Source organism: Verticillium alfalfae, genomic scaffold (genome assembly GCF_000150825.1).
Source record: "Verticillium alfalfae VaMs.102 supercont1.1 genomic scaffold, whole genome shotgun sequence".
In the NCBI taxonomy this organism is placed as follows: domain Eukaryota; kingdom Fungi; phylum Ascomycota; class Sordariomycetes; order Glomerellales; family Plectosphaerellaceae; genus Verticillium; species Verticillium alfalfae.
The window spans coordinates 2233476-2247688 of NW_003315038.1; the positions used below are offsets into that span (position 1 = coordinate 2233476).

At 56.6% G+C, this 14213-nt stretch overlaps 5 protein-coding genes and 1 non-coding gene across 6 annotated transcripts; 3 read left to right on the forward strand and 3 right to left on the reverse strand.

The window, feature by feature from the left end:
• Nucleotides 1-34: 34 nt before the first annotated feature.
• On the forward strand, nt 35-1379 carry VDBG_00685 (alpha-centractin; the record flags this gene model as incomplete). Its single annotated transcript, XM_003008957.1, has 4 exons — nt 35-264; nt 347-761; nt 886-1200; nt 1317-1379. The coding sequence occupies 4 exons, from the start codon at nt 35-37 to the stop codon at nt 1377-1379; spliced, it is 1023 nt and encodes a 340-aa protein (XP_003009003.1).
• Nucleotides 1380-2117: 738 nt separating this feature from the next.
• Nucleotides 2118-4920, reverse strand: VDBG_00686 (transcriptional activator protein acu-15; the record flags this gene model as incomplete). The annotated part of the gene is made up of 3 exons (XM_003008958.1): nt 2118-3717; nt 3770-4367; nt 4437-4920. The coding sequence occupies 3 exons, from the start codon at nt 4918-4920 to the stop codon at nt 2118-2120; spliced, it is 2682 nt and encodes an 893-aa protein (XP_003009004.1).
• A 1359-nt stretch (nt 4921-6279) lies between these two features.
• Nucleotides 6280-7107, forward strand: VDBG_00687 (predicted protein; the record flags this gene model as incomplete). The annotated part of the gene is made up of 2 exons (XM_003008959.1): nt 6280-6408; nt 6805-7107. The coding sequence occupies 2 exons, from the start codon at nt 6280-6282 to the stop codon at nt 7105-7107; spliced, it is 432 nt and encodes a 143-aa protein (XP_003009005.1).
• A 675-nt stretch (nt 7108-7782) lies between these two features.
• VDBG_00688 (SET domain-containing protein) lies at nt 7783-9698 on the reverse strand (the record flags this gene model as incomplete). Its single annotated transcript, XM_003008960.1, has 4 exons — nt 7783-7896; nt 8175-9068; nt 9178-9357; nt 9429-9698. 4 exons carry the CDS (start codon nt 9696-9698, stop codon nt 7783-7785), a joined length of 1458 nt encoding a protein of 485 aa, XP_003009006.1.
• Nucleotides 9699-9992: 294 nt separating this feature from the next.
• Nucleotides 9993-10076, reverse strand: VDBG_15011. Its single transcript has one exon. It is a non-coding gene; the product is annotated as a tRNA-Ala (tRNA).
• Nucleotides 10077-10668: 592 nt separating this feature from the next.
• VDBG_00689 (glycoside hydrolase) lies at nt 10669-12431 on the forward strand (the record flags this gene model as incomplete). The annotated part of the gene is made up of 2 exons (XM_003008961.1): nt 10669-10984; nt 11140-12431. 2 exons carry the CDS (start codon nt 10669-10671, stop codon nt 12429-12431), a joined length of 1608 nt encoding a protein of 535 aa, XP_003009007.1.
• Between the last annotated feature and the right edge of the window lie 1782 nt (nt 12432-14213).

Sequence of the window (14213 nt, forward strand, 5' to 3'; positions counted from 1 at the left end):
GACTCCCTCCACAACGCCCCCATCGTCCTCGACAATGGTGGGGGGCGCGATCCGCGCCGGTTTCGCGGGCGACGACCTGCCCAAGTGCTACTTTCCTTCCTTCGTCGGCCGCCCCAAGCACCTCCGCGTCCTCGCCGGCGCGCTCGAGGGCGAGGTCTTCATCGGCCAAAAGGCCGCCACGGAGCTGCGCGGCCTGCTCAAGATCCGCTACCCGCTCGAGCACGGCATCGTCACCGACTGGGACGACATGGAGAAGATCTGGGAGTACGTCTACGGCGAGGGCCTCAAGACCCTGAGCGAGGAGCACCCCCGTCCTCCTGACCGAGCCGCCCCTCAACCCGCGCAGCAACCGCGACATTGCCGCCCAGATCCTCTTTGAGACGTTCAACGTGCCCGCCCTCCACACCTCCATCCAGGCCGTCCTCTCGCTCTACGCCTCGGGCCGCACCACCGGCATCGTCCTCGACTCGGGCGACGGCGTCTCCCACGCCGTTCCCGTCTACGAGGGCTTCGCCATGCCCAGCAGCATCCGCCGCATCGACGTCGCCGGCCGCGACGTCACCGAGTACATGCAGACCCTGCTGCGCAAGAGCGGCTACGTCTTCCACACGAGCGCCGAGAAGGAGGTCGTCCGCCTCATCAAGGAGTCCGTCACCTACGTCGCCCACGACCCGCGCAAGGAGGAGAAGGAGTGGATCCAGCGCTCCGGCGACCAGCCCAAGACGGCTGAGTACGTCCTGCCCGACGGCCACAAGCTCAAGGTGCGTGCGTTCCCTCTGCTCGGGCGGCGCAACAAACAAGCACGCCCGACGTGCCCTCGCCTTTGCCCTTTGCCCCTTGTCGTTTCTCGTTCTCGTGCCTCCCACGTACTGACCATCGACACAGATTGGCGCCGAGCGCTTCCGCGCGCCGGAGATCCTGTTCGACCCCGAGATCATCGGCCTCGAGTACCCCGGCGTCCACCAGATCGTCGTCGACGCCATCAACCGCACAGACCTCGACCTGAGGAAATCCCTCTACAGCAACATTGTCCTGTCCGGCGGCAGCACGCTGACCAAGGGCTTCGGCGATCGTCTGCTGACCGAGCTGCAACGGCTGGCCGTCAAGGACATGAGGATAAAGATCTTTGCGCCGCCCGAGCGCAAGTACTCGACGTGGATTGGGGGGAGCATCCTAGCTGGGCTGAGCACGTTCCGCAAGGTAAAAGAAAAAGAATTCCCCTTCTTTTTTCCTCCTCTTCTCAAGTTTCCCCCTTGTCGCACATTGTCTCCATGATCTTCCTCTTCTCTGCCCTTTCGAAATACTGACTGGCCTAGATGTGGGTGAGCATCGACGACTGGCATGAGAACCCCGACATCATCCACACCAAGTTCACGTAGCCAGGTCCCCCATGCCCATGGCTATGGAGTGCGTGTGAGCACGCAGGGCTCCAGGACGCGCCCGACGGGAGACGTATCCTCAGAGACGCATGTGCCGCTCGTGAGAATCACCAAATCCAGCGCAAGACCCGGGCACATCAGACATCTGCGCCAAACTCGGACAAAGGCGCTTCAGGGTGCCTCCTACCACTGTATGATGTGGCGTCAGCCAGGTGCCGTCCAAGACGTCGTTCAAAGGTGTGTGTCGTTGAAGAAAGAGAGAGAGAGAGAGGGAGGAGGGCGCGATTTCACGGAGGAATGGTCATGATGGACGAGACATAACGTCACTGTAATTGGTCAGCGTAGACGTTGAAATGATACCCAAGTCTGCTGTCCACGCTGTCATGCCGATTGCGGTGAGCGCGATCTGGGGCAAGTCTGATGATGATGTACGTGCAGAAAGTCACCTTCCGCAACGAGTATGATGAGGCATCTCAAACTTGGGTTTTCAGTCTCATCATACATCATCACAAGCAGCTGTCAAGGTTCATGGTGCAAAAGAAAATTGACATTGGAAAATCAAATTCATACATAATACGTCCGTTGCGACGCGGTACCTACCGACATGTTTCCTAGCCGTCGCCGTGCCTAAAGGAGAATCCAACCGGGGGGAGGGGAATCATAACCGACAGTTTGATCAAAGTCATAACAAAAAGAACCGAGTATAAAGGGAGTGCCACAACTTGAAACCACCCATGATTAAACAGCATAACTGCTTTCCAGAGGATCAACGATGAAACCATCGCTGTTCGTGTACCCAGCAAGCAGAGCACTCCGGTACTCAATATTGTCAAGGTTGAAGTTCAGCTCACTCGGCGCCGAGAGGTCTTCTCCGGAACTTAGGCTCTCCTCGCTCACGCTGAGCGTGCTAGGAGCAGGCGCGCCGGATGTTCCAAAGTCTCCCAGATTGAAATTCGTTAGGTCCCACGAATCTGGTGACCAGCCACTGATATTTGTCGAACTGGGCGTAGATTCATTGATAGTCAGGCCGGGTCCACCGTAGATGGCATCGTAAACGTTGTTGAGGCCGCCATCCATGGAGCCTAAGAGTGCCTCCCACTCAGATGCAGAAACACTTGAGGCTTTGTGTGGTACCTGTTGAGGCCATTGTTGCTGGTCACGAGGCAAAGCTACTTGCTGCTGCTGTTGTTGCTGCTGCTGTTGCTGCTGCTGCTGTTGCTGCCGAGCACGTGTAGGCGACGATGGCGAAGAACCGTCCGAATTCGCGCCTAGTGCAAGGAAGTCAAGATTCTGGCGTTTTGTGTGAACTCCAATTTCTTGTGACATGGAATGGCGTTGATCGCGTCGGATTCCATTCTCATTTTGCAAGCTTTCGAATGATGAGCGAGACTGTGAGCGGTAGAGGTCAGGGCGTTGCAGGTTGGGTGCCGTAAGGCGGCGCATCCTCTCGTGATGACGTTGACGGTCTGCTTCAACCGCCGACGAAATGCTGACACTTGTTGGCTTGGATTGGGAGCAAGAAGGCTTCTTCTTCGAGGCAGTAACCGGTGGCGATCCACGTTGCGTTGTCGAAGCGCGCGCAGCATCTGGATTCGGCTGTGGAGTGCTGGGCATAGCCGTCTCATCGACCTGGACGAGCATGCCAGCGACACGCTTAAAGTCATACCAGCCAGGTGCCTTGGCCTGCGCAACAATCTTGATGACGGCGTTCACCATTTTCTCGACGTCCTTCATAAGCTTGCTCTCCTTCTTGAGACCTACGCTCTGATACAATAGATGCATGCCGCTGAGGATGAGCGTGTCCGTTTTGTTGAGGCAGAAGGAGAAAGACATTCCTCGTTCTTCCAAAAGCTGCAAGATCTGGATGATATGCTTGCTTGATTTGGCGGTGGAGATGAGTGCAGGCGCTGCCTTCTGACCCAGCGAAGAGCCGATGGCAGGGCGGTAGATCAAAATTCGAGTATAGTGGAAGGCGAGCGACAAAAGGGGCGACCTGCTGCCCGTGATCTCTGTCGAGGGCTTATCTTGCGCAAACGTCAACTTAAGATGTGTTGGCAGAGAAGAGCACCACTCGTCGAGCTCAGCCTCCATAGCAGACATTTGTTGTAGAGACAGTTCATGTGTGGTAGCTGCCGGGTAATTCTTCTCCAGAACCTTGCCCAGAATTCGGGAGCACCGGAAGAGAGCCAAAGCGCTCGAAATCTTGGTATACTCTCCAGGAAGAGTGGGTTGGAAGCCCTTTTCAGTAACGTACTCGTCGTCCGTGTCAGACGGGTACTCGACGTGAATGTCTTCCTCTTTCAAAAGCTTTGGCAAACCGAGAATGGCGCCAGAGAAACTGCGCGTGTCAGTCGAAAAGCAACGAGGCAGCGGGAAGTGTCGGGTCTTACCAGTCTAGAGTGTACAAGGTCCAGAACACCTTCTTGCGGGTCTCAATAGTCAGGGCACCAAAAGAGAATCGCTTCTGGCTCTGATGCAGGCCCAGGCGGTGTGACAGGCCCACGGCAATGCCTTTGTAGTGCTGTAGACGTTTATAGTCCGCCCGTACGGTGCAGTAGATGAGTGCCAGTACGAGACATTGCAGAGTGGCCATGGAGTTCTCCATGAGAACTGTGTCGACCGCACCTTGCCATTGCTGCTCACAAGAGGCGATCTGATCTAGGTCTAGATTCTCGCCAGAAAGGGCCGCAATGGCAAAGACTAGATGAAGCTGTGCAATCTTGTGATTATTCTTGACCTTCTCAGGGTCTGCGACGAACTCCTCGTATACACGCAAAAAGGTCGGCTTGTGCAGCACGGGGAAGAGAGGTGCCCATTCTTGGAAGTAGACATTGACGCAGCGGTCAGAGAAAAGTCTCGGGGGCACTCTCAGCCTCGAGCTCACGGGGTCAGGCACCAGCGGCGGACAGCCTTGCATGTGCAGGAATGCCTCGGGGTTGAAATCTGGACATGACTTCCCGCTCTCCTGGATTTTGCGTTTGAGACATTCTAACGGGTGTAAGTTTCAGAGACAAGATGAACCACGAGGGGCAGAAGAAAGACGGGTACGGGTCTCACCTATGAAGCCTCGGCCACTGGAGGGGCCCATGAAGTACGAATCCGAGTTTTCGACGCCAAGGAGTAAGGGTGACGCCTGCACCTTGAATGTATCTTCCTTAACAGGTGGTGTTGACTCTTTGCGCGATTCACATGGCGAAGAGGAGACTGTCGGGCCAATGGAGGGGCGACGGTTGCCATGCATCCTCGACAACAAGTCGATCTTCTCATCCTTCTCGTCCAACAGGTCCTTCAATTCCCTGACCTCGTTCTCCAGCTGTCGCACTCGTTCCTCGAGGGATTCAGTGTAGCCTCTAGGGAACGCACGACGACTGAGCTTATCGCTCGTGCGACACTCAAAGCCGACATTGGCGCATTGAGAACAGGTCGGGCGAACGCCATCGCATCGAATCTTTTTGCTTCTGCAACGGTCGCAAGCTTGCGCTATACGGCTCTGGGCACTTGTGCCGACTTTGATGACTTTCATGGGTAGAATGCCGGGCATCGCGGCGGTTGTTCCTCGTGGGAGGGCGCTCGTTCAATTATTGGTCGTGATTGATGGGGTTTCTGGAGTCTAAAACTGTCGTAAGGCTGGCTTTGTGCCTCTGACCGGAGTGTCGGAGTTTCCCAGCCCAACTAGTCGGAGCGTGGGCGGCGTCCAGAACCAAGAATTCGTGTCGCGTGAAAGGCGTATCGGGGCGTGAGCTGTCTGTCCAATGCGCGGGTGTTGCGGACCAGGTGCGTGCGTGTCGTCTCTCTAGTCGGTTCGAGTCAACCTGTACCACAAGTGGCGATCGTGTTCGCGGCTCAGTTCAGTACTTTTTGTTTCAAGATTGTGTCGTCCAGCGGAATATTACAGCGGAGTGGAGATTTTCAGTCGTGAGGGAAAGGGTGAGGAAGGGGGGGGGGGGGTAATGTGTTGAGGGGAAAGTGTGAGAGAGGAGGTGGATGATGTCGACAAGACAAGGCGTGAAGAAGACCAGCGTGCGGTGAGTGGGCTGGGGTGGAGTTTAGGGGAGGACAGTGCCTGGGACCCGAAACCGGGGGGTGGGCGACTCAGCGGCCCTGCAGCGGACGCTGGAGCTAGCCCTGGTGCCGCGACTCAAAGGGAAAAAAAAAAAAAAACAACACAACAGTACTGTAAGTAGGTAGGTAGGTTAGCATGGGCAGGGGAGGGGGGCTCCCCAGGGACTTTCCCGGGCTAGAAGGTGAGGCACGAAAAAGAGGGGTGACCAGACCAGAGGAGCGGAATCTGGGGCAAGAAGGAGGAGAGCGCGGGGAGGGTAGCCCCTTCTGCTGCTGCCAATCATCAGGGTGCCATTGGCTCTCGATACCCCTGCTTCGTCGCTGATGCCCCACCGAGGTGGTGTGCTTCTCCCAAGTGCAGACCGGGGGGAGGCGAATAGGGCCAACAAGGGACCACTGGCCAGTCACCTCTACTTGTGGTTACACGCAACCACGGAACGCGCCCTCACGAGTCTCCTAGTTGTGCCTTCCCTGCAGCAATACGAAAGCAAGTACAAGGTATCTAGGCAAGGCAGGTAGGCCAGGGAGGTGCTTTCCCCTTCCCGTCTGCAGAACAAGTGTGTAGCGAGCTACTTTTTTTGATACCTGCACCAACACAATCCCCCCAACACAAATTCCAAACCACCTATTCGACGACCCTGGAACCTGGCCAAAGATCGTGCCGTCCTGCCGACTTTCCCGCTGCTGCCCATGCCCCGCCGGGATGCGAACGAAAGGCCCCAAGAAATTCGGCTGTCATCACGTTGACACTTGATCACCAAATGAAGCATATCTGCCGAGCTTGGGTGAGGAAAAGGGTCGCTCCAGCCTCAAGCAGTGGGTCGACGGCAAGGCACAAATGGCCCCACCGTCTCTGGAGGTGCCGGTGGTGGAAAAGTCCCAAACTGCCCTAGGCCTCTTTCTCGATAATCCTGCTCGCTTCGTCAAGGCCCCGGTTCCCCATGTTTTCCCCAGCTTGGCTGTGAAGGTCTGACGAGGATCATCCTGCGGTTTCATCAACGACAGCCAGCAGCCGGCACGCCCAGAGACCGGAGCCTTGGGGCAGTGTTGGTTGGTGTAGTGGTGCATTCGAAAAGGTTCAGATCGCTCGCCGCGTCGGCCGATCCCTGCTCCACGGTCTCTCACCTTTCGCCTTGGCCGACGCATTTGTGCGGTCCTGTCGTGGTCGCCTTCACGCGCATTGCGGTACGCTCTGTGCTTGGCCTGTACCGTGACGACGGCATATCCCGATGCTGGCCCCCGACGTACAGCTCGCGCGACAGCCGTTGTCGTGCTACCTGTTGCCGCTGTCATCACAATGACATAAGCGCTGGGCATTCGTCCCACGACATTCGTCTCTGTGATCCGCCCAGGATCCCGACAGTCTGGCTCCCTCATCATCATCATTATCAAACCGTTCTGGTCATTCATTCTGAAGACGTCAAGTATCGAGGTGCAACGATGCTTCCAAACGAATCTTCCGAGGCTGGCGCTAAGAGCATGGGCTGCCACCATGTTCGAGGCGGATTTGATCCCCCCCGTGCGCCACAGAAGCCAATCTTCCACGGAACCCGAAGAGGTGGAATCTCAGCTGCTGCCCGAGAACAGCTTGGTCACGCCTTTCTACTGTTCTTCGAATATTACTCTGGCTTCATTGATTTGCAACATGGTGCAACAATGCGTCTGAGGACTTTACTCGAAAATCGTTTCCTACAATGCTTGCTGACCGGAATGGGCACGATCGCCAAAAGTTGTGACTGTGTGCGGTGAGAGTGCCAAAGTGCTAGAGGGGCCTCTTCAGGTCAGTAGGGTTCCCCGCACATCGTTCCCCGAACTGAACACGCGATGCAACATGATCTCCTTGGCAAATTTTGGGCAAATAAGGAGCTAGGCGGCGCCCCAGCAATGATCTACGAAAAACGTCAGCAAGGAGTCATTGCCACACGCGGAAGAAACCAGAAAGCTGTGCGTGAAGAAGCTTGATAGTTTTGACGGCTTGGATTTCGGTGTGAAAGGATACCGAATAGACAGACGTATTGTGCAACTATCTCAGGCATCTCCATCACCAGGAGACGGTCATCCAGTACATCATGACTCGCCGCCAGAGAGTCATCTCGGAGTAGTCAGAATACCGTGCGATTGAACGAAAGCAGGGCTGCCTGGGGACCCCGGTCCCCATCACCATCCCGCCAGTGAAGCTTCCACCCTATCCGAGACGCATCATGCCACTCCAGAACCCAGACTGGTGTTGGCATTCCGGAAGCCACGGCGCAAATGCCCTCGCCGCTCCAGATTTCAGCCTCTATCTGGGGGGCGAAGCGAGTATGCCCGTGATCGTCCCGTGCACATGGCGTTCCGTCCATTAACTGAAGTCGTCGCTGTCATTGGACGCCGTTTCTTCCACTTGTTCGTTTTGGGAAATCTCCATCGATCCGAGATACGCCAGTACCGAATCGTCAGTGAGGAGCTCGCCTCTCTGTGTACTGTCAGCTTGTGGCGGTCCAATCACTGCGACCAAACTTTTCTCATCCTGATCCTCTTGTCACAGGGCGGGCAAAAGAGGCCAGGACGAACTTTGACAGGATCGGTGCGAGGAACAGTGGGGGAATGAATATCAGAAAGACAGTGGTACGTCTGACACGAGAAAAAGACCATCGCAGCGGTATGTATTTGCGCAGCAGGACGCTGAAGGCAAATGGAACCGATGCCGGCCAGGGAAGATGCGGGGGAGGGAAAAGAAGCAACAGGACGTACCTCTACTTCGAGGGCTCGCGCAGCCGCCTGCAAAACACTAGCCTCTTGTTCCCTCAGAGTTGTGGTGGCATCAAGACACCCAGTGTGAATGCTGTGTGACTCGCCTGGTGGTGCGTCGCGGGGGTCAAGCTCCATCGTCTGCATGCGTTCGAGCTGCGAAGCCACACGGTCCTCGAGGACGGCCACGACGCGTAGTCTGAAGATCTTGTACTGCGGATGGTCATGGACAAGTGTCTCCCAATCGTCTGCCCGCGCCGTCACATCGCTGTCCTGCCAGAAGACCCCTAGGTCCCGACCTCCTCCGACGTCCTGCAGGATCGCGAACGCCAGGCCATCCTCTTCGTTGAGACACGCGAGCCACGCGAACGGGCTCTTCCACGTCACGGCACCGCCGCTCGTCCGGGTGAGCTCGACAGTCCTCGGCCCGCCAAAGATGTGGACCTTTGCCTTGCTCAGAGGGTCGTCCTCCAGGGGCGCCAGCGGTAAGGCGACGGTGTCTGTGGATCGTGCGGGGTCGATGAAGCCGTAGCTGAAGAGCATCTCTGCCCCGGATTTCCCCGCGCCGTACGATATGGTCACCTCATCCCCCGCAGCGAGGGTGCTGCCGGGCCGCAGCAGCAGCTCAACGTCGCCCTCGCGCCTCGCGCTCTCCTCGTAGTAGGCGTTGGGCGTGGGGGCGTGGTTCGCCAGGTCGAGGACCGGGACCATGGACACGCCGACGCCGGGCAACTCCAGGCTGCGCGAGCGGTACCATGCATCGACGAGGAACCAATCGGCCAAGATGACATTGTTCTTATCCCAGAAGATGGCGTTCCAGAAAGGGAGATCGGACGATTTCTCTCGTAGGGCCTCAAACTCGTTGGTCAGAGCCTGGATTTTTGCGCTCACGGCAAGCTGGAGCGGGTCAGAGGATGTTTGGTCGGCTGGACAGGTCAGGGCGAAAGGAGGACGAGGTCGTGCGTGATCAAGTGGCTGCGAGAAAAGGGAATCGTTCACCACCTACCTCTAACGACGTCCCCTGAAGGAAGTCCCGCTCCTGCTCCGACCACATGGTCGGGACGGGAACTTCACGGGGCAAGAACTTGACGTACTCTGTCCATGGTGTTGAAACGACGCCGGACTGCGGATGAGCGGCCAAGACCTTCTGTACCAGGAGGAACAGACAAGCATCTCCTCTGGTGGACTGCAGCCCTGTATCAGCCGGTTTGCCAAAGCCAGTGACGAGTCGCGGGGACCGGGGTTCGCGCAACGCACCTTGCGGCCCACAGCGTCCAGCAGGACTCGGAAGTGTCCATCGACCTTGGCGTGATCGTCGACGGCTTCTTTGGACAAGACCAGTCCACGTGGGATCCTTGCCAATGCTGGCGAGTCCAGGGCCTCCTCGGCGCGGCTCAGAGCGCGGTCGGCAACGAACCCGAAGCCGCTTTGGGGGATCTCCTTCGGGATGACATCGATGAGTTCGACATTGTTCAAACGGTTCCAAGCGGGGAGCGAGGCCGTGATGTCGAGATGAGGGTCTGGCATGATGCTTCCAGGGGATGTGATGGCGTTTATGATATGGGTGAGAAAGCCCGATGCGTGGGTGGGCACGGAGACTGATTTCCGGGTCCCTCGCCCCGTTGACCTGTCGGGTCGGCGTTACCGGCTAGATGACAATGCCAGGACAAGTCGACGCGAACCGAAAGAGTATGGCACTGCACTTCTAGCTCGCGTTGGCGACTCAGCCATTGTTAGAACAGAATATGCAAAAGCAATGAACAGTGGGCAGTGACATTACAGCTTAAGCCCTGTTGCGAAGCTGTCGAGAAATGGCAAAAGTGGAGCCGCCGCGGATTGAACACGGGACCTTCTGTAAATTCGATTGAATGCAAAACAGACGCGCTACCACTGCGCCACGACCCCTGTATGGAAAGACAGACCTCGAGCTAGAGACTATGTCCTCATTGAGAATCTGATTCACAGCACTACCATAAGACATCGCTTCTGTAGGACGACTACACATTCGTGGGGCTTTCCACTCATGTTGCTGTCCTTCAACTATAGCGTCATGTTCCAGATGTCAGCAGCACGCGACGTCCAATCTGCGACTCGCCTGTTCGAGGCGTATTGCAGCCTGCCACGGCTCGCTGAGCATGCGTTGCCAGAACACGCAAGCACGCAGACCATGTGATTGGAGCGCATGAGCTGCAAATACGGGCTCGACAGCCGCCGTCCGCAGGTCTACGTCCAGTTGATGACGGACCTGGCGAAGAACAGCGTGCCAGCCAATGACACGGCATGGAGCCCCGAGCTCGCGCGGGGTGACCACCGATCGACCACAAGCGTCCGAGCCTCCGTGTGTCCGTTCGGACGTCAGACGGCCCTTTTTTGTTCATATAGCTCGAGGGCTCTCGTTGCAGTTGTTTCCGAGGTCCGTAACTAGTCGTTGGCAGGTCGCTCTCGCGAATATCCAGCAACCTCCGCCTGGGCCCCAGATTTCCACCACATCGCCAACATGGCTACCAACAACCTGCAGACACCGCATCTGGTCGATACGGAATGGTCGAAGCAGCTCATCGTCAAGGGAAAGCCCTTTCTCATACGGGGGGGCGAGCTGCAAAATTCTTCGCTCACCTCCGCCGAGTACATGAACACTGTCTGGCAGCAGATGGTTGACACGAACGTCAATACGCTGCTGGGCTGCGTGGCATGGGAAGATATCGAGCCCGAAGAGGACCGTTTTGACTTTGCGGAGCTGGACAGAGTGATCGAAGGTGCCCGCAAGCACGGTCTGCATTTGATCCTGCTGTGGTTTGGTTCGTTCAAAAACGGTGCGTAGCCGGTCCTTGTTTCGCTTGCAGAGAGTGCTACTTACACCACGTGCCCGAAGGCCCTCTTCCACATACACCCCCGGATGGGTCAAGACGAATGCAAGGCGCTTCCCCCGCGCCAAGCTGAGGAAGGCCGGTGGACGCCTATGCCACAGCTGATGTCGTTTCCATCTTCCACCCCGAAGTGCGCCAAGCGGACGCCAGGGCCTTCGGGACGTTGATGTCTCACTTGAAAGCGTTTGATGAGGCCCACTCGACCGTCGTCATGGTCCAGGTCGAGAACGAGACAGGCCTGCTCGGCGACTCGAGGGACGGATCTGACGTCGCCAACGAGGCCTTCAGCAAGGCTGTTCCCCAGGATCTTGTCCAACATCTCGTTTCGGACTGGGACAACCTGCACGCAGACATGAAGAAGACAAACCTGAGCCACTTTGACCCCGAATCAGTGCCGGAAGACGGCAACTGGGAAACCATCTTTGGCACCAGCCCACGTACGGATGAGCTCTTCATGGCATACCACTACGCCAAGTATCTCAACGACGTGGCAGCGGCCGGCAAGGCCGAGTATGACATACCCCTATACACAAACGTGTGGCTGAACTATGCCGGCGAGGATTCGGACAACGATTTTCCCATCGTCGTTGGTGGAGGCGGTTCCCCCGGCGACTATCCATCAGGCGGTGCGTGCTCCAACGTGTTGGACGTTTGGATCAAGTTTGCGCCTCGCCTCGACTTCATTGCACCCGACGTCTACCTCACCGACTACGCAAGCTCGTGCGAAAAGTATCGCCACCGAAACCAGCCCCTCTTCATACCTGAGCAGCGGCGAGACGACTACGGGGCGCGCCGTATCTGGGCCGCCTACGGTACTTTCGCTGCCATGGGTGTTTCGCCTTTTGGCATCGACACGCTCGAGCCTGGCACGAACCCCTTCACCAAGCATTTTGGCCTCCTCAAGTCGACTTCGGTCATTGTGCTTGACGCTCAGCGTCGAAGGGACACCTCGGTTGGCTTTTTCTTCGACGAGGTCCCCTCAGTCCCAACTGCAAAAGACACGCGCCCCCTTGTACGCCGCACATGGGGCGGATTCCACATCACTATTGAACGGGCCTTCGTCTTCGGCAGACCTGGCCCCGGCGCCGGCATGGTCATTCATCGCGGCGGTGGCAAGTTTCTGCTCATTGGCTGGGGTTTCCAGGTGTCGGCCAAGGCTGTGGCCGAGGACAGCGTATTCACCGGAATCTTGCGATTTGAGGAGAAGAAGGTTGTCAACGAGGCGACGGGTCAGCTCAGGACGGCGCGGGTGCTTAACGGAGATGAGACGAGGAGCGGACAAATGGCACTGATGCCCAACGAGGATCCAGACTATGGCGGGTTCCCCATCTGCGTGACCATCCCAGCGAGGACCATGATCGCAGAAGTTCAATTCTACTCCCTGACCGAATAACAGAGCAAGGTGTGGGAACGTGTCACGACACGGTGTGTCATTTGTCAAGGAAGATGAGCCAAGCGAGGCTGAACCGACATTGCCTGTTGGAATGTTATCGAATAGGCAGGGATGCCCGTCAAAGGTTTCCGCTTCGGGTTCTTCGATGGCAAACGCTTCCCCACGTGGTGGCTGACGATGCTCTGATGCCGTGAGTGGTCACGATGGGTGCTATGAGTGACCAAATCGACAGCCTCGATAATTCTGCGCTTAGTTCTCAGTCAGTACCCTCGACGTGTGCGCAATGCAGCATTTTCCACTCCCTGTAGCATTCAGTCAGCCATCCAAAGTCTCCTGTCTGACTTCCCGTCTTGACAAACTGCCGTCTCGACAAACTGTGAACGGTCAGGTGCGAATTGGAAGCCTGCGCCAAGTCAACCATCCAGTCAGCTCCAGGCCTCCTCCGAGCCGAGTGGTGCAAGACGGAGTCGGAAGAAATTGAGGGGACAGAAAGGTACAGTTCTCGATTCACGCATCCTCTCGTCTGCGGGTGATATCGACCCCGTGGCCAGCACGTCTCGAGCCTGTGGGTGACGCGCTTCACTGGTGAAGCGCTTCGCAGACGCGCACAATCGATAGCTCCGAATCGAAGCAACTGTCAAGGCCCGTGTTATACGAGACGCCACACTATGAGGAGTGAGGTGAAGTGCTATTGGATGCGTCATGCCTATTATATCGGTGTGAGTCACAAGGACAAGGCACCATGCCGAACACAGGAAAGGGGCTGAGGAAGTACGATAGCTGGTCCAAGCCCCTCATACCCAACTTATGCCAAACTCGCGAGACCGTGATATGTCGTGATATGGCCAGGCCCTCATCTGGTACTCGTCAAAGCATCATGTTGCAGAAAGCAGCACTTGAAGTCATCATCTCATCTCAGATTTCGGTGTGGATAGCGCAGGTGGTCTGCGTCGTGCGTGTGAATTGGTTGCCCAGGCTAGCTATACATCTCTCGACTATAGCTTCATCGCTCGTGCACAAATGCAGCCGCGTCATGGCTGTTATCTCTCTGCTCGTTATCAGTGTTTTGTCTTTCCCTAGGTCCGCACAGCATCATTGCGTTTTTGCTGTTTGATGATTGCCAGAGTTGCCTCTGCCAATTGTCGCTTTTCAACGGCCTCAGGCGTGTCATGCGTAACACGCAGGTCGCTTGCCCTGGAGCGTCCGCCGTTTCGGGAAAAGAACCTCCAGGGCCGACTCGCTGTCCCTTCTCCAGCTTCATGCCGTTCGAAGAATTTCGTCTCGCAGCACTGTACATAGCTTCATTTCATTTGCCTCCACCACCGTAGCTCCGTGACCGTAAAACCAACGAGAAACAAAAACGAAAAACAAGAATTACTCCCTCTTTCTTCTCCCCTTGTGATCGTACAGAAGCGAGAGCGACATGCATGCTGAAACCACCACACCGCCGCCTGCCATGTTCCCGGCTCCTGAAGATGCATAATTACCGCGTTTTGTCCTGCCTCTGACGCCATGCAAGTCGTCGATGAGCTGGGTCGGACTTTGTCAAGGAGGGGGTATCATATGCTCCTTTCCATTCCTGCCCGAGTTCGTTCGGTACAAAAAAAAAAGCAAAGACATTGTACACCAGGTGTATCAAGTTGTGGTGTGCGAACCAAGAAAAAAACGGCTGGCAAGTCCATGACATTAGAGACAAACCAACCTGTTTTTTTTTGTTTTTTTAGTTGAGGATGCCCTCCCACATGCCAGGGCCGCGGTAGCCACCGAGACGAATCCACCAAC